Raw genomic sequence first — 20,151 nt, forward strand, 5'->3', positions numbered from 1 at the left:
CGTGTCAAGCAACCTTCTTGATTGATTGAGTGAAACATGCTAATTCCCTCTGGAAGGATGCAATGTACCAGTACTTTGCATGTGCAACCTGGCTAAATTATGATATGAGCATTCTATAATTTCTGTATGGACTATTCGTTGTGGTGATTCTAGGATAATTGATTCGGAACCTGGACAACGAGAACGGTGAAATTTTCTAAGTTTAACAGACACCCTCAAAGAACTAAGGCAGTACTAGTGTTTGGCATTATTTGGCTGATTAGGGCCGGTTCGTCGGGTCAAGCGCACTGCATGATTAGAAGTCGTAGTTGAACTCCTTCGTTGCTCGTCGTCGTCGCCAACATCGACACCGTAGTTTGTCATTTCTTCCACCGACGTACGTTCAACCGCCTCCTTCGCTTTCGCCGCCACTATTCGCTGCTTAACCGATTCAACTGACTTAGGTTCTGTTCGTAAATTAGAGTCAACCTTCTCTGTCGTGATTGGGTTAATAGCATTTCCCCGCTTCAACTCTGCTCGAATTTTCCGGAACAATTGGTAAGATTTCTCTTCATTTGCCCTATTATATTACCCAACAGCCGAGGTTTTCACCCTCCATGGTTGCGTGGTTGTCATGCAGTCCTGCATGCTGCAGGCGTTCTAAAAGCGGCCCTTGAATGCGTGGTCGACGCGTGTGCTGACTGCTTTTTTCAATTTGATAGCCAAGTTTGTCACGTAGAACTATCTCAACGACATGCAGACTATCAAGGTTGTAGTGGTGGGGGACGGTGCTGTAGGCAAGGTGCGTGACGTGTTATATTTGTATGCCCTGGACTTTGACCCGTGTGGCCGATATCGTCAGACTTGTTTGTTGATTTCATACACCACGAACAAATTTCCAAGCGACTATGTCCCGACTGTAAGTTCATTCCGCAAGACCGCCCAACACTACATGCTAAATAAGCACAGGTCTTCGATAACTATGCAGTCACCGTAATGATTGGTGAAGATCCTTACACGCTAGGTCTTTTCGACACCGCCGGTTCGTGTCTTTTGTAGTCTCCGTCGTAGTTACGCTTCATACAATCGCTCACACATCACTTCCACATAAAAGGGCAAGAGGATTATGACCGTCTCCGGCCACTGTCGTACCCCCAAACCGATGTCTTCCTTGTTTGCTTTAGTGTAACATCCCCTCCATCCTTCGAGAACGTGAGGGAGAAATGGATCCCAGAGGTGCACCATCATTGTCCGGGCGTCCCATGTCTTATCGTTGGGACGCAAATCGATCTGCGGGACGACGCTCAGGTGATCGAGAAGCTCTCCAGGCAGAAGCAACGACCGGTGCCGACCGAGCACGGCGAGAGGCTTTCGAGAGAGCTCGGTGCTGTCAAGTACGTGGAGTGCTCAGCTCTGACGCAGAAAGGGTTGAAGAACGTTTTCGACGAGGTTCGTGAATTCTTTGACAAATTCATCTGAATGATTGGCTGATAACCCACAAGGCTATTGTTGCTGCGCTGGAGCCACCCGTGGTTAAGAAGACACATAAATGCGTCGTCGTTTAATGAATGATCCATCACGACGGTACAGCTTGTTCTATCTTCTTATGACTCCTTTACGCCTTGTTCTGCCTCATATATCCTTCTCATCTTTTTTATGTCGTTTCTCTCGTTGCGCCAAGACATCATGATTTTCCCCAGTCCTGTAGCATTTGTTCTCTTCCGCACGAGCTGAGTGGACCATGAGGCTATGCTCATGCTCTTAGAGAAGCTGATCTTGTCTGTCTTTCTCACACCACAATTGATGAATAGTTCGTATTGTTGGAAACTGTTGGGTTTGATAGGAATTTAATACCCATGACGGGGACTTCTCATGTCTATTCATTACAGATTAGAGATAGCTTCGAAGTAGGGTAGAACTGTGTGTTGGGGAGCCTATGGAAACACAGATCTGACTAGGGCTTCAGACACTATTCCCATCATACACACAGGTCATTTCTTGATTATAGTAGCGATAGTTCAGGTGCCTTGCAAGAATGTGTGAGAGGCGTCCAGGGGCGCTGTGTGATAACTCACCATCGCTCGACTCTCGAATGCAAGCCAATCTCCTGTTCCAGTTGGTAGAAGACCCATAGAACGACACTTCCAGAGGCCAACTGCAAGCGTTAACAGGTTGCACGCAATGTATGCTATCTTCTGGAGAGGAAGGACCTTGGGTGACTTGACGCTTGCAGGTGTAGGCGCAAATGGTGCGAATGCTACCTCGACAATAAGAGATGTGACAAATACATTAAATGAACAGACACGTACCTGTATTCATACCAGCAATATTTTTAAAAGGCGAGAGGAGAAGCATGAACACGATACCCATGCTGAAGATTTGTACACCTCCCCCAGACATGTACAACATGAATGCCTGCATAGGGAGAGACTTGGCCGGCGAAATGGCGAGATCCCAAGCGCGTTTGTCTTTCAGCGATGCATACGACGACGACGACGTCGTCGTCGTTGTTGTTGTTGAAGCCTTGGCTGGTGCTCTGGACTGTTGAAAGCATTAGCTTTAACGATTAGAAATGGGCATAAGGACTGACGCTTGGAGCAGAGCTTGAAAATCCTGGAGGAGGAGGAAGGTTCCTCCATTTGCTGTGATCTAGGGATGCATACTCCAGGTTGAAGCAGTTTGCCATCTTTGAAAACACCGTCTAAGTGGGTGTCGGACAGAGAGTACTACGTCCCACCAAAGTGACCGAACATCCAATAAATTCCAATTAGGCAATTGAGTTCTTCGGGTACCTGAAGTTATCAGGGATGAAGCTTTTGAAGTATTGTAACTTATACGAGCTCTCGGATTTCATCAGGATCCATCTAAACATTGAAGTATTACTAGCTAATAACAGACTCTGCTCTAGACGTCAACGACTTCAAGCCTGGTGGACGCCGGCGCTACTCGGATAAGTTCAAATGTAGCAAATATAAATCCTATCCTTGTAGAGCCATGAGTCCCCTAAGTCAAACTCTTGAACACTGAACCTCCTGTCCGATACGACCTCGACTATTCGTCACACCTAGGGGACTGAAGTCCATCATATGTAATATGAACTCCCTACGACCGAGTCTGAAATAACAGGTGCGAATGCCTGCAAAACTCGATTTCCGCTAACGTGAATTTGCACTTGTATGGACGCTGGAAAATACGAGTATTTGAAGAGCCCCAGCGTTCCCCATGATGGTATTGGGCTTGCTGCTTACCATTCCGTCAAGATCGAAGAAAACCCTCGCGGACTCGGAGATGATGAGAGATCGTGATAAGGCAGAGTATCTGATGTTTCCGAGGCGTACATAGTATGTTGGGCTTCTTGCATCTGCGGCTGTGAGCTATGCTCAATATCATCCATCGGAAGGAGGTACTGTTTCTCCGGGAATGAGACGGGGAGCAAAAGGCATGCCAGGCGTCTGAAATGTGTCCTCTTCAATTTGAAATCAACAGCCTGCAGCAATCTATTGTTTCCGAGAAAAAAAAATCTATTCCAAATCTTTGGTGACTTTTCTCGATGAGGATGCTCTAAATTGAGAATTCCAGTTTTTCAACTATTTCTGACCAAAGCTCACATTGGATGTCGCTGAGTGTTGCCAGTCCCAAATCTGCAGCTCCCACATCTCCTCGAATTTAGCCTTGGCTAAATTATCATATGGAACTGTCATTAATAACGCCGTAGCAAGGCTATGTGCCTCTCAAAACTTTTGAGTTCCGTACTCGTTGTTTTGTAGTTGTTGTCGTAGTATGCAGGCGGCTCCAGCAGAAACAGTCTCCGTCCAGCAGCTTGTGGGTGAACATTGCCACAACCCAGGGTTCCGATGTCGATATATTATTGACTGTCTCGTGAGCGTTGTCATTAACAACACGATCAGGTTTTGAGCTGGGTCCAGTGTTGAATGAATGGATTTCAAACTTGAACCATGCATGGGCTCTGCCCCTCAAGAGTTAGGTGCTTAGAAACAGGAGTGAGATCGTCCGTCGTGGTGTTTGGGACAGGGAGCAGCCGTTGGCCACTGAGTTCGACGATATACTAGAGCTCGGTGGAGGACATGTACGTCTGGCGAATCCGACATCCAGATTCTCCTTGAATGTTGCAAATGTAGTCAAAATGTAGTTGCAACGCGCTGTTGTTGAGCTAGAGGAGCCGTAAACACCACAGTGAGTAGTATGTAGTGTGCTGGCTGCCAGCGCTGAGCGGACTGTCAACTTGAGGCTTCAGATGCTCAGCCTTTGAAAATCCCTTTTAGTGCTTCAGGCGCTAAGTCCATCGTTTTCGTTCCCGCGCCGTTATGTCTCTTCAGCCATTCATTTCTCTGTATCGATATGCTGTCGAACCAATAGCACCATTTACCTGGTTCGGTACCAAGGTCTGCTCCCTCGACTTGGTAGCCGTGTTCAGGCTTTGCATCGCTTTGAGACAGCTGAGGGAAATTCTGCATGCCAAACACTGTCAGCGAACCGCTGGAGAGAATAGACTCGCACTTGTAGAAGAGAGGTCCTTCACGAGAGACGCATGTACCATGCTGACGATTGTATTCGGAGGAGAGGCTATCATAGGTACCACTAGCTTTTTGTGTAGGGAGATGTCGGGACTGCGCATGCTGACTGCTCCTTATGCGCAGGCCCTCTACTTGGAATTATGCCATCTTTCATGTTCTCGGGTGTTTCTCCCGGATTGTACATCGCCGCACAAGCGATTGTAGAGTATATCCCCTGTCCTGCCGTCCATGTCACTCAGCACCGAGCTTCCTTTATCCATTGTCGACGGATTTACGCGCGCAATGCTCCTCTGCAGCCTTATACCACCAGTCATCGTCACCCACACTTCCCCTGTCATCGCATCTTCCCCATGGGCTCTACTTCTCTCGTCTCTCGTATGTGATAGCTACCCGTCATGATTTCCGTCTAACCGCCCTTACCCACAGGTCATCACCAATGGCGGCTTCTTCATAACGAACATGTTCTCGTTCATGGAGCCCACCCCGTTTACACTGACGACCCCCGATGAGCTCAAGCCCTATGGCTGGACAGCCACTGACATCTGGTCCGCCCCGCTTATCACGGGACTCTATGCGCTCCTCACACACGCCCAACCGTTCTGGGCCGAGTTACACAGTATAATTTCGATTGCCGTCGGAGGCGGTAAAGTTAGTCCTATGGACCCAGAGTCCGCCCGTGCGCTGTGCGCGCTAATTCTCGCAGTATTTTTCTCCACCCGGGCTGCGAAGAACTTTGGGCTTATCTGGAAGAAGAGTAAGTTCTATGAGCTGTTTTTTTATGCTGGGGCGGTACTGATGGCTCTTAAGGCGTTTCAGAGAAGATCAAGACGCAATGAATACCCAGCGTGATACCGATTTATACCACTCGCTATAGATCTACATGATATTTATGAATGTTATGTCCTTTCCACGAATATTATGTCCGAGCGGTTCAGCGGTGCGTTGAGAGCCTGTTGAAAAACTTTACAAGACATTGAGGCCTCAGGACTGTCTAGAACATACATATATATATGATCGAGTGTGTTCCCCAGGCTGGTGCATACATGGTCGACACAGATATCCCTATGCACGGGAAGATGTTTGACGTGACTACACAATTTATCGGTGTACGACAAATGTTAGATGCTTGCGTGGCCCAGTGCCACTACAATTTGTTACAAAATCAGAACGATATCACTAAATTGCAATCCCAGACGTCTTGATGCGATGAGTCTCTCAAAAAACACTCAGTTGGAGGGTTCATTGAATACACAGAACTAAAATTACCGTTTATGACAGAGCAGAAAGCTTTCAGTGGTTTCGCAAAATAAAAGGTTATTTTTGACTGGCGAAAATTATTCGTGAGTACAATTGCCAGCGTCCTTATATAGGTGCTGTCTCCTAATGACACCCACATCGACAGCAAAGCATTTAGCAAGAAGATCATGAAAGTGCTCCGTGACATCCATGCATTGTCCTTTTGTTTAATCTCTCCTGTCAGCGTGACACCGACAGAACCGTACATCCATCGGCTGCCAGTGGAACTTCTACAACAAATATTCTTGTTCATCGTTAACAGTGCGCCAGACTATCCGAGTATATTTTCACGCAGATTTTTCACTATTTCGGCCAACGTTGCCAGCTCTCCCCTAGTCTTGACCAGGGTGTGCCACCGTTGGCGAGTTGTTGCGCATTCAACAGAAGGAGTCTGGTCGCGCATCCAGGTCGTGCTCCCTGGGGAAGTTAGATCATTCGGACCATTTCTTCCACATCTTCTCCAGTGTTGGCTTGCTCGCTCTGGTAGTTTGCCCCTCACCCTTCACATTGTTAACCGTTCCCCAATTCCCGACTGGATAATAACAGCGGCAAACTCTCGAATCCTCGATATCCTCCTTTCCGAGAGCAGGCGTTGGGAAACGGTCGTTATGCCACCCACATGTGACTGGGATGTTAACTTCGACACACCTCAGTTGAGAGCCTTGGAATGTGGTCCTGCTGATCTCAAAAAATTCTATGCACCAAATATTTCTCGCCTATACATCAATACTCATCGCTATCTGGCCCCTCGAACCAGACTGCGCATCCCCTTTTACAAAGATCTACGTCATCTCCACTTCCGGGGCGCTTCCGTGTGTGCTTTATGCTCCACTATAACCGATTTCCCTCATCTGGAGACCATCGCGATTGATAAAATATACTTCTTCCATGTTCCTGGTGCCAGCAGTTATTCAGCGACACTTGAGTCGATGACCCTCCCTCTCCCCTCCTCGCGTCGCTTGCGGCAAGAATTCATCGAAATGTTCAGCCTCCTTCATCTTCCCATTTTCCGGAAATTAACTCTGGTTGGAACACCAAAAAAAACCACAAGTTGATTGTCTTTCGTCGATGTTGGCGGTGGCACCTTTCCGGGTGCCGGTGGTAGATTTTCAGACGGACGCACCGTTGAGGAAAGCTTGTATGAACCGTATTGAGTCGTTGTTCTCAGTTGTGGGCGAGGTTACGTTTTGTGGGTAAGTGCTCCGCTATCTCGACTCATGCACTTGGTCATGCTTATCTTGTCTAGAAACGCGCTTCAGATCGATGAGTATCGGAATTCGCGACGAAAGAGGAGATTGAAGCTACGTTAGTCGAGATAAGTATACATATACGAAGTACATGCCGATGAATTCTGCCATGTCTTGAAGTTAAGTTTCACATCGAGTTTGAGCAATGTAATCAGTCACATCCTTGCCTTGGGCGAATTTACCTTATTCTCTACCTTTTCAATATTCGCACCACTACCTTCCAACTAGTCGACAGCCCGAAGAGGTAGTCAATCTCATCAACGATAGTTGTCAACACATCATGCTGAAGAACCTCCCTCGAAACGGAAGACTTCTTCTACGCCCTATATGCCAAATTATTCAAGGATGCAAAGAATCCCCAATCTACAAAGAAAACTCATCGTCGACACCAAGGAATTTCCTTTCCACTCCCAGACGCACCGTCATTAAAGATCTCCTGCATACCATCTGTGAGCTTCCACCACCTCTGCGTCTCCTCCTCGTCCCCAATAGCTTTCATGTTTTTCTCAAAGTCACTACCCGTGTACTTGAAGTTTGCGATGAGCAAATTCAACGGCGGGTAATGGTTCTATCGAGTAGTCCACGATGTGGTGCCGTCTAAGGGCGTTGACTCCGTTGAGGATGCCAGGCTAGACGTTCCTGTGGCGCTTTTTGTACTCGTCCGCGCATTCTGGTTTGAGCTGTGATGAACGGTCAGGGGTTTGGACATATATTACAGAAAGCGAGGACCTGTACACACCTTGATAATCTGGCAAATACGCTTGGTATGTGAAACAGACATTGAAAGAGCCACTAACAAACCTCGTAACAAGACTCAAGACCCTTGATGCTAACAATCAGCAATTAATCAGACCGAAGCATGTGGCCACGGAGTCGGCCCGTAAACGATGACCATGTAGAACGACTGCATACCAAGGGGAGATCGCGTCGGAACACTCCAAGCCTGCAGTATCATATACATGCCTTCACTCACTGAAAAAGGCCATCTGGATCTTCAACCATGAGGATTTTGTTGTTGAGGCCAAGATGCCAATTAGGTGACTTGGTGGATTTATGCACGAGCTGCAAAAAGACTGGGTAATGTATGTAAGGGCTCGTGTGCCTGCTGATGAGTGAACCACCCATTACGATTTCTGTGTGCTAGGGAGCGGAACAAAGAACAAGAAACACGCCGACTCCTAAGTCACCAATTAGAAAGCTTGGATAACTAGTTAGCGCAGCCGCATCATGGACGATTGTATGGATGGAGTCTGTAAGCACGCTGGCTTACCTGAGTTCCCATAATCAGTACATATACTGTCGCTGATGCTGAAAGCTAAGCTTTCCATCGATGAGACCCAGACCTGGAATATTTAGGGGCCTGATCTAAGCCACGGAGAATGATATTCGACTACAGTACACTTTTTCATAATGCATACATTAGTAATGTATAAATCTCATCTTGTATCGAGTTTTGGCAGCTCCCATCGTGGTATGCGGGTAGACGCCCAAAAAATTGTATAATGTATAATGTATAGCCTTTGGAGGTCCGATATACACTATGAGATATGGTTTGTACCGAGTAGGACTACTGCTGAGTTGCCGGAAGCTGATGCATGACAACGTTGTAAGATGAACAATTTTATAGACATTCTAGTTCCAATGGTGCGCAGCCCTAAGAAATGCCCTGAAACGCCAGCCACATCTAAAACCCACCCCATCATGATAATACGAAACCAAAGACACCTCACCAGAAAGATGGTCCTGCAATATCCACAAAGCTTTCTGATACTGGTGGGCGCAAGAATATTACTTTGATTGACTGGCTGACGGTGCTTGCATACATCGATGATCATTCTGACTCACCTGTGCGGCACGATCGTAATATTGTAGCTCGAGGTTGCATATATTGTACGAGCTGGCGCTGAATCTTCAATCAAACTTATTCAGAAACTCCATGCATCCCGAGCAACACTATGGCGTGAGGAATCGCAGAATGCAAAGCAGGCTACATTAAATTAATTCTGGAATACCAAGTAATGTACCGTTTCGGTGTACTCGCTGAATGCATTGATTTCTGGACATGTGTTGCCAAGTAGCGCGCATCGACACCCCTAATCTTGGTTGTTAACGTTGACCCCTCTGCCGTGGGAATTATTTGGTAGTGTATATCTCTCATATTGTATAGCGAAAAGGCAGCTCCCGTCGCTATACGTTATGAAAAAGTGTACTGTAGTACTATAATTGCTACCCTCCTTATATACTGGCTGGCTGCACCGGGTCTCCTAGTGACGCTGGGCCACATTGATTAACGCAAGACAAGCATGAAAGTGCTCCGTGAGATCCTTGCATCGTCCTCTCGTCCAATCTTTTTTGTCAGCGTGACGGCGACTGAACCGTACATCCATCGACTGCCAGTGGAACTTCTACAAAATATTCTTGTTCATCATTAACAGTGCACCAGACTATCCGAGTATATTTTCATGCGGATTTTTTCACCATTTCGACCAACGTTGCCAGCCCTCCCATAGTCTTGACCAGGGTGCCACCATTGGCGAGTTGTTGCACATTCCACGGCAGGAGTCTGGTCGCGCATCTAGGTCGTGCTCCCTGGGGAAGTTAGATCATTCGGACCATTTCTTCCACATTTTCTCCAGTGTTGGCTTGCTCGCTCTGGTAGTTCCCCCCTCACCCTTCACATTGTTAACCGTGCCCCATGCCTCAACTGGACAATAACAGCGGCAAACTCTCGAATTCTCAATATCCTCCTTTCTGAAAGCAAGCGTTGGGAAACAGTCGTTATGGCAATGCCATTCACATGCGCCTGGGATCTGAACTTCGACACACCTCAGTTGAGAGCCTTGGAATGTGGTGCTCCTGATCTCAAAAAATTCTATGCACCAAATATTTCTCGCCTATACATAACCACTCGGCGCGGGTATCTGGCCTCCCCAGCCAGACTGTGCATCCCCTTTTACAAAAATCTACGTCATCTCCACCTTCGGGACGCTTACGTATGTGCTTTATGCTCCACTATAACCGATTTCCCTCGTCTAGAGACCATTGTGATTGATGAAATATACTCGCTCAATCATGTTCCTAGCGCCAGAAGTTCAAGTTATTCGGCGACACTTGAGTCAATGACCCTCCCCCTCCCCTCCTCGCGTCGCTGGCGACAAGGCTTCATCGACATGTTCAGCCTCCTTGATCTTCCCACTTTCCGGAAGTTAACTCTGGTTGGAACACCAAAAAAACCACATGTTGATTGTCTTTTGTCGATGCTGGCGGTGGCACCTTTCCGGGTGCCGGTGGTGGATTTTCAGACAGACGCACCGTTGAGGAAAGTTTGTATGGACCATATCGAGTCGTTGTTCTTAGTTGTAGGAGAGGTTACTTTTTGTGGGTAAGTGCTCCGCTATCTCGACTCATGCACTTGGTCATGCTTATCTTGTCTAGAAACGCGCTTCAGATCGATGAGTATCGGAATTCGCGACGAAAGGGAAACTGAAGCTACGTTACTCGAGATAAGTATACATATACGAAGTACATGCCGATGAATTCTGTCATGTCTTGAAGTTAAGTTTCGCATCGAGTTTGAGCAATGTAACCAGCCACATCCTTGTCTTGGGCGAATTTACCTTATTCTCTACCTTTTCAATATTCGCACCACTACCTTCCAACTAGTCGACAGCCCGAAGAGGTAGTCAATCTCATCAACGACAGGTGTCAACATATCATGCTGAAGAACCTCCCTCGAAACGGAAGACTTCTTCTACGTCCTATATGCCAAATTATTCAAGGGTGCGAGAATCCCCAGTCTACAAAAAAGACTCACCGTCCACCAAGGGATTCCTTTCCACTCCCAGACGCACCGTCATTAAAGCTCTCTTGCATACCATCTGTGAGCCTCCACCACCTCTGCGTCTCCTCGTCGTCCCCAATAGCTTTCATGTCTTTCTCAAAGTCACTACCCGTGTACTTGAAGTTCGCGATGAGTAAATTCAACGGCGGATAATGGTTGATCGAGTAGTCCACGATGTGGTGCCGTCTAAGGGAGTTGAGGACGCCAGGCCAGACGTTCCTGTGGACCTCTTTGTACTCGTCCGCGCATTCTGGTTTGAGCTGTGAAACGGCCATGGGTTTGGACATTTATTACAGAAAGTAAGAACCCCTACGCACCTTGATTATCTGGCATATACGCTTGGTATGTGGAGTAGACATGAAAAGAGCTACTAACAAACCTCGTAACAAGGCGTTAAGACCCTAGATGCTGCCAATGAGCAATTAATCAAACCGAAGTATCGTGACCACGGGGTCGGCCCGGTGCCGCAGCTAAAGCATCGGCGCCCTAGTTTTGTGGGAGATGAAAGAGAGAGGCGGGAAGGCTGGCAATTATACATAGACTGGCAGTACATCTAGTATGATCTCCCTCGATACGGGTATGGGAATGTCACATCTAGTCAGTAGACAACAGCCTCATAACACTGGAATGACCTAAAATAAATATTTATCAGTCTCCAATCAGACACTATAACAGAAGTCACATCAAGTCAAGGATCACTTTAAGAGCACGGCAGGAACAAGTTCCAAGTCTCTTGCTGTCACTTTCGAACTCCGACCACTGCTTGTACTTTTCAACGACCAAGACTCCTTCGAATTCGTACATAGAGCTCTTTAACCACTCAACGTTCCCAAACTCGACATGACCGAATATGATTACCTCTTCAAGGTCCGTAGTCCACTCATGCAATAGTTTCCACGACACTTACCAGTTCCCGCTGCATAGGTTGTTCTAATTGGTGACTCTGGAGTCGGCAAATCGTAAGCATGTTTCAAGTTCCGTTTATCGTTTCCTAGCTCACAGTATCCTACAGAAATCGTAAGGAATAGTGTATTTATCAGGGAACGCGCGACTGCTCATATACATCACCTAGTTCTCTCTCGATTCACTCGTAATGAGTTCAACCTGGAGTCGAAATCAACAATTGGTGTCGAGTTCGCGACCCGCTCAATCAATGTCGACGCCAAGACGGTGAAGGCACAAATATGGGATACCGCAGGCCAGGAGCGTTACCGTGCGATCACCTCTGCGTACGTGTTCACTTTCCGCAGTTAGAGTTCACTGTTTAAGAATGTTTCTACAGGTACTACCGTGGTGCTGTTGGTGCTCTGTTGGTATACGACATTGCTAAACATGCAACGTACGTCAACGTGACGCGGTGGTTGAAAGAGCTCCGGGATCACGCTGACTCGAACATTGTTATCATGCTTGTTGGAAACAAGAGTGACTTGAAACACTTGAGGGCAGTTCCCACTGAGGAGGCAAAGTCCTTTGCAAGTATGTCTTACATGAATCAACTGTGACTGAATTGCTCAGGTACTGTTTTTCTGACAGCGGAGAATGAACTTTCGTTTATCGAGACTTCGGCGCTGGACGCATCAAATGTCGAGTCAGCTTTCCAAACCATCCTTACGGGTACTTTTTGGCCTTTGCATCAAATGTCCCTTCACTGACGTGTCCCCAGACATCTACCGGATCGTCTCAAGCAAGTCACTTGAGCAGTCTGCTGACCCCATCAAGGGACCCACTAGTGATACTATTCCTGTAGCGATTGACTCATCTACACCTGCAACAGGTAGCAAATGTTGTTAGATGGAGCTGCTGTTACGTTTCATCACTGTAGCCTTTGCTGTAGCAATCAGGCGGGTGTTTCTGTAGTTCAGCGTGTATAGTTACATTTTTCCTTCCTCTTAATAGGACTCTGCTTTGTGTACCCTTGAGACTGTCGTGGTGAAGCAAGTGACGACAGTTGCTAGTTGTTCTTCTTTCACTTGCAAGTTCTTCACCAAAAAAGTAAAAAGGTTTGCAAGCAGCACGACCCACAGCGCGTCTGATGACATGCCCTGATCTCCTACGACTAACTCGGCGGATCCTGCAGGTTGCGGAATTGCTTCCCTGGCCAATCAAGGACCGATTATTCCAAGTCCGATTACACCTTTCGGCGCAAGGGACATGTGGACACCAAGTTTTCTGGAGGGGACAGTCTTGAACCAGCGCACTCATGGGTTGGATCGCTGGAGAGAACTATCTCGCATTCCCGGTTTAGGGCCATTACAGCCGCTTCGCCATTGTACCATGCTTGGTAACCTTTCAATAAATCTATTGACATGACAATCTTCATCATCCACTAATTCATGAATGTCCTTCCGTCGTCCACATCCACATCCACCTTTGCAGATTAGCATGCAGCCATGGTATATAAACAGTAGGCATTTTCTCTGCGTCCTCATCACATCTTGTTCATTATCACATCATGCAGTCAACTCAGACTAAAAACTCTCCCTTGAAGGGGTTCGCGCATCCCGTCCTACGTGACATTCAGTCCACCACGATTGCACCCTCTCAGAGCGTTACTCATTATTTACCCGGCTTACCGAGTACTGGCGAACTGTACACCAGCATCCCCGACGCTTTTGATTTTCACAAACAGGTACGAGAATCGCTATTTCTAACTGCCGTGCAATCAGAACACACGGGCACTGCAGGTCCCTGGCTTCCACTTCGCTGACCCTGGCCCCGCGCAATATGATTTGGAAGAGGACACCAACGACATTAATGGCAACATGCACTATGTGCCTCACGATCTGCTATGCGCACCACGGCCCATGCCCGCTGACTTCGATAGCATACTTGGACGCCATGACTGTGCCACTCGGATCCCTTGGCAAGTCCGACCGATTTCCGTTTATACCCTAGCTTTGAAGGAGACAGGCCTGCGAGCCGCTCTCCCTGCGCCATTTACCTTTTACAAATCGAGAGAATGTGTCGAGGCGGAAAGTATCATACCGAACATGATCCACCAAAAGCTTGTCGATATTCATGGCATGCCAATGTATCCGCCGCCTTTCTTTAACATGCCTGATACTCGACTGTACGCTCAATTCATCAGCAACTTCTGCCAGCACAAGGACGCTATCACACGCAGTTACTACTCTAAAGTTCCTCGAAATCCATGCTTTCCCGATGACCTGGAACACCCGAGGATCTATCCTATTGAGCTCTTGAAACGGCTTCACGAACACCTTGAAAGATACATGGACGCGTTCCCGGAACCACTTCCTATGGTCATAATTCGGAACAGCGAGGTCATATGTATGAATCCACCATGTTGGTATATGTATGGCGTAATCGTGCATGTTCCCCCCACGGAACATCCAAATTCCGAGAATCTAGAAGATACTCTATGGTCCATGTCTCTTAAGCGCGGTGTTTCAGCCTCATACAGGCCATGTTCAGGAGGTCAACCGAGTGTGGCCACGTCTCCGGTTCAATTCGGTAATATGATTTACTCCGCCGAGGAGTTAACATATTTCAACTTCGCTGTCAACGTATTCATGGAAGTTCCGATGTTCCCGGGGTCTGGGCTGAAGGAACCTGCAGCTGCGTATAAAGGTGCATTTATACTTAACGTTATTGATCACCCTATGCACCCGGCATGTTGGACCGAACTTTCCGAGGACCGGAAGATGGACATATACGAGCGCGCACCTCAGCTGTTCGGTGGTGTTCCTACTTTTTCGAAGTGTCCGACCTTTCCAGCTGTCAATCTGCATTTCCAGAATTGGGATATGAATCTGCTTGGCGTCCTGGACGATCTCAAGTTTGGGACAGTCGACTACAGTCTTGATGTTGGCCAGTGCAAGGAAGAGGAACTAGGATCATTGTTGGACTGGCCGAGTGATTCCATGTAATGCCTTTTCACAACCGTCGCAATTCTGGTCGACTCTGCGTTGACGTTGCTCATGGTCGTGGTTTGACCATTATTATTGCACATACTTATTTGCTGCTCCAAATCCTGTTGACCTATGGTATCAATAAAATTGATATTGTTGATGATCATTTCCTTGAACGTTTTTATGCTGTACTTGTATGCTGTCGATGGCTGGAGGTCTGGAGGGTTTACTTATAAGCAAAACGATGAAATTCCTAATTAGTGAATGTCTGGCGTGGCTCGTGCGATTGTTCCGAAATCCGACTGCCAGCGGCTTACCGTTCAAGGGTGTGTCAGAGGCTCAAGCGCTGAGCGCTGAGCCGAAAGTGATGTCTCAGGACTTCTTCTGCTTAGTACCTCCTACAACCTTGATCTCAACGCTAACCATTCCTTGATTCCGTCATGTCTCTTCAGCCATTCATATCCTTGTATCGGTATGCTCTCGAACCTATAGCACCTTTCAGCTGGTTTGGTATCAAAGTCTGCTCTATCGAACTGGTAGCCGCCTTGAGGCTTTGCACCATCCTGAGGCAGACCAGGGAAGATTTATATGCCAAGTATCAGCGCCGTGCTGGCGATAAACAGTCTGTGGAGGAGAGGTCCTTCCTAAGAGACGCATGTACCTCGCTCACCATCAAGTTTGGAGGAGAGGCCGTCATAGGTGCTTCACTAACTCGAACCTCTGTTACGCATACTGACCGCTCTCCACATTCAGGCTCTTTACTCGGTGTTCCCCCATCTTTCATGCTCTCAGGTGTCTCCCCCGGTGTGTACATCGCGGCACAGGCGATTGTAGAGTATATTCCTGTTATACCGTCCATGTCACTCGGCACTGAGCTTCCGCTATCTATTGTCGACGGATTCACACGCGCGTTACTTCTCTGCAGCCTGATACCCAAACCCGTTATCACGCATGCGTCCCCCGTTATCGCATCTTCCCCGTGGACTCTTTTGCTCTCCTCTCTCGTACGCCGTCCCTTCTTAGTGTCTCGATCTCTCTAACTCCCTTTACCCACAACAGGTCATCGCTAATGGAGGCTTCTTTATGACCAGCATGTTCTCCTTCCTGGAGCCTACTCCGCTCACACTTACGACCCCCGCCGCGATCAAGCCCTACGGCTGGACGACCACGGACATCTGGTGTGCGCCGTTCATCACGGGGCTCTATGCCCTCCTCACGCAGGCCCAGCCGTTCTGGGCCGAGCTCCACAGCGTCATTTCGACTGTTCTCGGAAACGCGGGCGACAAAGTCGGTCCCATGGACCCAGAAGCCGCCCGTGCGCTATGCGCGCTAATTCTCGCGGGAATGTTCTCCACCCGGACTGCGAAGAACTATGGGCTTATTTGGAAGAAGGGTGAGTTCCATCAGTCGATTTTATTCTGGATCGGTGATCGGTACTGATAACATGTGCAGGTGTTGCTGACAAGATCAAGATACAGTGAACACCCGAAGTGATATTGGTTTTATAAATGCCGAAGATGTAGATGTGCACGAAATTTAATGAATGAGATATCCCTGTTCTGCCCTCATCACTGCACCTGGGCTCGTTGTTGTCGTGACTGCGGCTGTGTGTCACTACGTGGAACATTCTGGATGAATGGCAAGGCGGAATGTCACTTCAAGTAAGGAGCCGACGTGCTTCTTCAGTCACTCTTATCCTTTCCTATGATTTGTATTGCTCGAATATGATCTTGATAGACCAGAACCGAACTTCCGTTCTATAATTTCCACTCACGAGCAGTGCTCCATTGATCTGGGATATTGCAACACAGTCAACCCGCGCGGTGAATGAAGAGGTATACTTACGACCTCCTGATGCGTATCTTAATGACTCAGGTACTTGTTCTTGGAGCTCCAGTGGTTTCGAGAACACTTTTGTTGGGATATCGAGTATGGTTTCAATCTGGGTACGTCTGCCCTTGATTACTGAGTTTTGACTAGACTCTTTTTTCTTAGCCGCCTGAAACACAACAACACAACTGCAGGCTTGCATCTGGAGGTTTTCTCCCACTCTCCGGACTTGACCAGTACTCCCAGCCCTAGACGGGCTCGTCACGAGTCTAACTGACGTGGCTTATGCACCAATTGTACACATGATTGTTCCGAAATCCGACTGCCAGCTAACATCGGACGTTTCAAAACTCCTGCGTGTCTCCTGCAACTTTGACCTCAACGTCAACCATTCCTTGACCCCGTCATGTCTTTCCATCCATTCATATTCTTGTATCGGTATGCTATCGAACCCATAGCACTTTTCAGTTGGTTTGGTGTCGAAGTCTGCTCCATAGAGCTAATAGCCGCCTTGCGGTTTTGCACCATCCTGAGACAGATCAGGGAAGATTTATATGCCAAGCATCTGCGTCGTGCTGGTGATAAACCCGCATCTGTAGAGGAGAGGTCATTCCCAAGAGACGCGTGTACCTCGCTCACGATTAAGTTTGGAGGAGAGGCCATAATGGGTACTCTGCTAAGTCGAACCTGCATTATGCATACTAACCGCTTTCCATGTTTAGGTCCTCTGCTCGGTGTTCCTCCATCTTTCGTGCTCTCAGGTGTTTCCCCAAGTGTATACATCGCGGCACAGGCAATTGTAGAGTGTATCCCTGTTATACCGCCAATGTCACTCAGCAGTGAGCTTCCGCTGTCTATCGTCGACGGATTCACGCGTGCATGGCTTCTCTGTAGTCTCGTACCCAAACCCGTTATCACGCATGCGTCCCCCGTGATTGCGTCTTCTCCATGGACTCTTTTGCTGTCCTCTCTTGTACGTTGTCCTTTCCCAATCGTGTCTCGATTTCTCTAACTACCTTCACCCACAACAGGTCATCGCTAATGGAGGCTTCATAATAATGGGCATGGTCACCTTCCTCACGCCTACCCCGCTCACACTTCACATGTCTCAACCGGCCGAACGCCCGATCAAGCCCTATGGCTGGACAGCCACAGACTTCTGTTGTGCGCCGTCCATCACGGGGCTCTACGCCCTCGTCACGCACGCCCAGCCATTCTGGGCCGAGCTCCACAATGTCATCTCCACCGTCCTAGGAAACAGGGGACGATAAAGTCGTTCCTATGGACCCAGAGGCCGCCCGTGCGCTATGCGCACTAACTCTCACGGGAATGTCCACCACCCGGACTGTGAAGAACTATAGGCTTATTTGGAAGAAAGGTGAGTTCCATTAGTTGATCTTATTCTGGATCGGTGATCGGTACTGATGGCATGTGCAGGTGTTGTTGAGAAGATCAAGAAACAGTGAATATCCGAAGTGATATATGAACGTCGAAGACGTAAATGTGCATGAAATCCATGAACGAGATATCATTTTCTTGGTTAGGAGTCTAGCTGGTAGCTCCGCCAGAGCGTATGCCTATGTCTCCTGATCTTAATGATTCAAGTACTGGTTCTTGAGGGCTCCAGTGTTTTCAGGAGCACAAGAGCACTTGTGTTGGGGTATCTCTGAGTTCGTTAGCCAAATGATTCCTGGGTTTTTAACTAGAGACCCTGTTCAGCAGAGACCAGCATCTACATCATGGCTGAGGACTCGATTGATCGAGTTCAGCTTGTGCAGTCTTCCATTGTCAGAGATATTCGTGCTTCGACGTAGTATGCAACTACAATATCTCTAGTGTTCTGACGTCCATCATGTCTTTAGCTATGTCCTTGACTTGCGCAATAATATTGTGATCCGAAGCGATCCTCTTGTACTCCCCACCCCGCTGCTGCATAAGCAACAGTGCCCAGAAAGGCTGTCCTAGGCGAACGACCAAGCTTGAGGCTCGCTGATGAAACGCCGAAAGATCTGACTCATCATCTCCAGAATGCCTGCTGATGAATTCGTCCGATGAAGACGCAACCTCTGACAAACCGTTCATGGTCTGGGTCTCGTCTGTGGGGTCAAGGTCATAGCGATTCCACGGACGGATGAGCAAGAATTTCTGTCGAGGGTACTTTGCGAATAAGAGTATCTGTCTGTCTCCAGTGGTGATCGACAGGTCGTGCAGACCGTTCGCCTTGATATCACAAGTGAAACACGACTCCCGGTCTTGACCGCCTCTCCGTTTGACGTTAGTGACAGGGAATGTGATACAAGGCAATCGCAACCTGCAGTTCGTGAAACGAGGAATGCTCAGCTTGGCAAGCTTGGTATACAGCGTAAAAGCCTGCTCCACAACAGCTGCATTGAGCGATGAGACCAACGTCTGAATCTGATCGTCGGATAAATATGGCGGTGTGTAGGGTGGAAGTTTGTACGAGGAAATGTCAGCTGGGAGACAGCTATTGAAATCGGATGATTTTCCAGCCCAATCTAGCGCAGTAATGTCGCCCGACTGAGCCACGATCTCCTGCAAGAGTCGACCGAGTGCATTTTGCTTCATCTCGCCGTAGAGGAGAGGTAGGTGGACGCCGAAAATCCCAAACAATGAGTATGCGATGTCTTCCTGCAACGTCGTGACACGCATCGACGCCCATTGCAGCTTTTCTCTTGCACCTGTCATGTCCGGATGGAAGGTAGCGAAGGTTTTTTTATTTATGCCTGTCGATTCATTCAACTCCTCCATGATGACCCCAGACTCCTTGTGGTTGGGAGAGCTGTCATTGAGATATAAGGTCCAGTCTTTTCGGTAGAATGGAATGATCTTAGGAGCCAAGAATTCCTGAAGAGTCCATCCTCGCGTGTTCCAAGCACTGTCCGCCAACGCACCCGACTGCGCTGAGGGCAGAACGTCCGAGAGGTAAACGATCGTGAGTGCTGAGTCGCGATACCAGACAAACATAGAGTTGACTGATCGTTGGACCTCGATATTATTATTCTGGTCGATGCAGCATGTGTCGCACCATGCCCAACGATGCCCTGCATCACGAGCGACTTCGCAGAACTTTTGTAACTTCACCGCCATTCCAACTGAATCCAAATCGTACACGCTCTTGTCCTGAATGTGGTGTAGCGGTAACTCCCCACTTTCCCATCTATGCGATAGCATGACCCAACTGAAGTACTTCGCGACCGCTTTTTTGACGGACTTCTCTTGGAGGGGCGCATAGGTTATCGACGAAGGTAAAATCTCCTGGTACTCTCTGCTTTCCATGAAGGCTTTGATCTGTGCCTCTCGATTGTATAAACACCCGGTGGAGGTATTGAGCAGACGGAGCGGGGCATTTTTAGTTGCGTGTGAATGGCTTGTTTAATCATGTTTTCAACTTGAGATCGATTGACATACTGCTGGTGCAGCTCTGCAGAAAGTGCTCGTGATGTTCACATTGATGCACAAGTCGTTCGGGGCTTACCTTGTACACGTGCATGGGTGGCGTCCGACTTGGAGAGCATGATATTGATAGCTTC

General features: G+C 48.1%; 11 protein-coding genes across 11 annotated transcripts; 8 read left to right on the forward strand and 3 right to left on the reverse strand.

The window, feature by feature from the left end:
- Positions 1–733: 733 nt before the first annotated feature.
- Positions 734–1,544, forward strand: DFJ58DRAFT_659314 (small GTPase CDC42; the record flags this gene model as incomplete). Its single annotated transcript, XM_041382081.1, has 5 exons — positions 734–781; positions 842–898; positions 949–1,021; positions 1,094–1,428; positions 1,482–1,544. The coding sequence occupies 5 exons, from the start codon at positions 734–736 to the stop codon at positions 1,542–1,544; spliced, it is 576 nt and encodes a 191-aa protein (XP_041244684.1).
- On the reverse strand, positions 1,482–2,735 carry DFJ58DRAFT_338400 (uncharacterized protein). Its single transcript, XM_041379933.1, has 4 exons — positions 2,570–2,735; positions 2,289–2,520; positions 2,055–2,236; positions 1,482–2,005 (listed from the first exon to the last, which is right to left on the reverse strand). The coding sequence occupies exons 1-4, from the start codon at positions 2,663–2,665 to the stop codon at positions 1,982–1,984; spliced, it is 534 nt and encodes a 177-aa protein (XP_041244685.1). The 5' UTR covers positions 2,666–2,735; the 3' UTR covers positions 1,482–1,981.
- A 1,493-nt stretch (positions 2,736–4,228) lies between these two features.
- On the forward strand, positions 4,229–5,706 carry DFJ58DRAFT_784409 (uncharacterized protein). The gene is made up of 6 exons (XM_041389962.1): positions 4,229–4,572; positions 4,638–4,719; positions 4,754–4,889; positions 4,941–5,268; positions 5,322–5,451; positions 5,510–5,706. The coding sequence occupies exons 1-5, from the start codon at positions 4,305–4,307 to the stop codon at positions 5,348–5,350; spliced, it is 843 nt and encodes a 280-aa protein (XP_041244686.1). The 5' UTR covers positions 4,229–4,304; the 3' UTR covers positions 5,351–5,451; positions 5,510–5,706.
- Positions 5,707–5,910: 204 nt separating this feature from the next.
- On the forward strand, positions 5,911–6,543 carry DFJ58DRAFT_879249 (uncharacterized protein; the record flags this gene model as incomplete). The annotated part of the gene is made up of 1 exon (XM_041394504.1): positions 5,911–6,543. A coding segment is annotated over exon 1 (605 nt), but the record flags the coding sequence as incomplete, so codon positions are not given.
- A 607-nt stretch (positions 6,544–7,150) lies between these two features.
- On the reverse strand, positions 7,151–9,215 carry DFJ58DRAFT_913638 (uncharacterized protein; the record flags this gene model as incomplete). Its single annotated transcript, XM_041395336.1, has 9 exons — positions 7,151–7,420; positions 7,478–7,625; positions 7,797–7,805; positions 7,859–7,879; positions 7,970–8,000; positions 8,031–8,130; positions 8,328–8,400; positions 8,903–8,966; positions 9,082–9,215. 9 exons carry the CDS (start codon positions 9,213–9,215, stop codon positions 7,374–7,376), a joined length of 627 nt encoding a protein of 208 aa, XP_041244688.1. The 3' UTR covers positions 7,151–7,373.
- A 398-nt stretch (positions 9,216–9,613) lies between these two features.
- On the forward strand, positions 9,614–10,706 carry DFJ58DRAFT_338519 (uncharacterized protein). The gene is made up of 2 exons (XM_041379934.1): positions 9,614–10,439; positions 10,493–10,706. The coding sequence occupies exons 1-2, from the start codon at positions 9,838–9,840 to the stop codon at positions 10,542–10,544; spliced, it is 654 nt and encodes a 217-aa protein (XP_041244689.1). The 5' UTR covers positions 9,614–9,837; the 3' UTR covers positions 10,545–10,706.
- On the reverse strand, positions 10,586–11,625 carry DFJ58DRAFT_784415 (rhamnose mutarotase). Its single transcript, XM_041389963.1, has 4 exons — positions 11,216–11,625; positions 10,909–11,158; positions 10,872–10,888; positions 10,586–10,815 (listed from the first exon to the last, which is right to left on the reverse strand). Exons 1-4 carry the CDS (start codon positions 11,255–11,257, stop codon positions 10,771–10,773), a joined length of 354 nt encoding a protein of 117 aa, XP_041244690.1. The 5' UTR covers positions 11,258–11,625; the 3' UTR covers positions 10,586–10,770.
- On the forward strand, positions 11,626–12,875 carry DFJ58DRAFT_784419 (GTPase). Its single transcript, XM_041389964.1, has 7 exons — positions 11,626–11,765; positions 11,823–11,857; positions 11,911–11,915; positions 11,971–12,127; positions 12,181–12,374; positions 12,432–12,512; positions 12,562–12,875. The coding sequence occupies exons 1-7, from the start codon at positions 11,739–11,741 to the stop codon at positions 12,687–12,689; spliced, it is 627 nt and encodes a 208-aa protein (XP_041244691.1). The 5' UTR covers positions 11,626–11,738; the 3' UTR covers positions 12,690–12,875.
- Positions 12,876–13,277: 402 nt separating this feature from the next.
- On the forward strand, positions 13,278–14,936 carry DFJ58DRAFT_784422 (uncharacterized protein). The gene has a single exon (XM_041389965.1). The coding sequence runs from the start codon at positions 13,661–13,663 to the stop codon at positions 14,786–14,788; it is 1,128 nt and encodes a 375-aa protein (XP_041244692.1). The 5' UTR covers positions 13,278–13,660; the 3' UTR covers positions 14,789–14,936.
- Positions 14,937–15,085: 149 nt separating this feature from the next.
- Positions 15,086–16,639, forward strand: DFJ58DRAFT_784424 (uncharacterized protein). Its single transcript, XM_041389966.1, has 4 exons — positions 15,086–15,469; positions 15,524–15,774; positions 15,830–16,163; positions 16,223–16,639. The coding sequence occupies exons 1-4, from the start codon at positions 15,211–15,213 to the stop codon at positions 16,249–16,251; spliced, it is 873 nt and encodes a 290-aa protein (XP_041244693.1). The 5' UTR covers positions 15,086–15,210; the 3' UTR covers positions 16,252–16,639.
- A 298-nt stretch (positions 16,640–16,937) lies between these two features.
- Positions 16,938–18,276, forward strand: DFJ58DRAFT_879259 (uncharacterized protein). Its single transcript, XM_041394505.1, is given in 5 exon segments — positions 16,938–17,268; positions 17,323–17,573; positions 17,632–17,835; positions 17,855–17,978; positions 18,038–18,276. The coding sequence occupies 5 exon segments, from the start codon at positions 17,007–17,009 to the stop codon at positions 18,064–18,066; spliced, it is 870 nt and encodes a 289-aa protein (XP_041244694.1). The 5' UTR covers positions 16,938–17,006; the 3' UTR covers positions 18,067–18,276.
- The last annotated feature ends 1,875 nt before the right edge of the window (positions 18,277–20,151 follow it).

This window comes from Suillus subalutaceus, assembly GCF_016647625.1.
Source record: "Suillus subalutaceus strain FC151 chromosome Unknown DFJ58scaffold_43, whole genome shotgun sequence".
NCBI classification, from domain to species: domain Eukaryota; kingdom Fungi; phylum Basidiomycota; class Agaricomycetes; order Boletales; family Suillaceae; genus Suillus; species Suillus subalutaceus.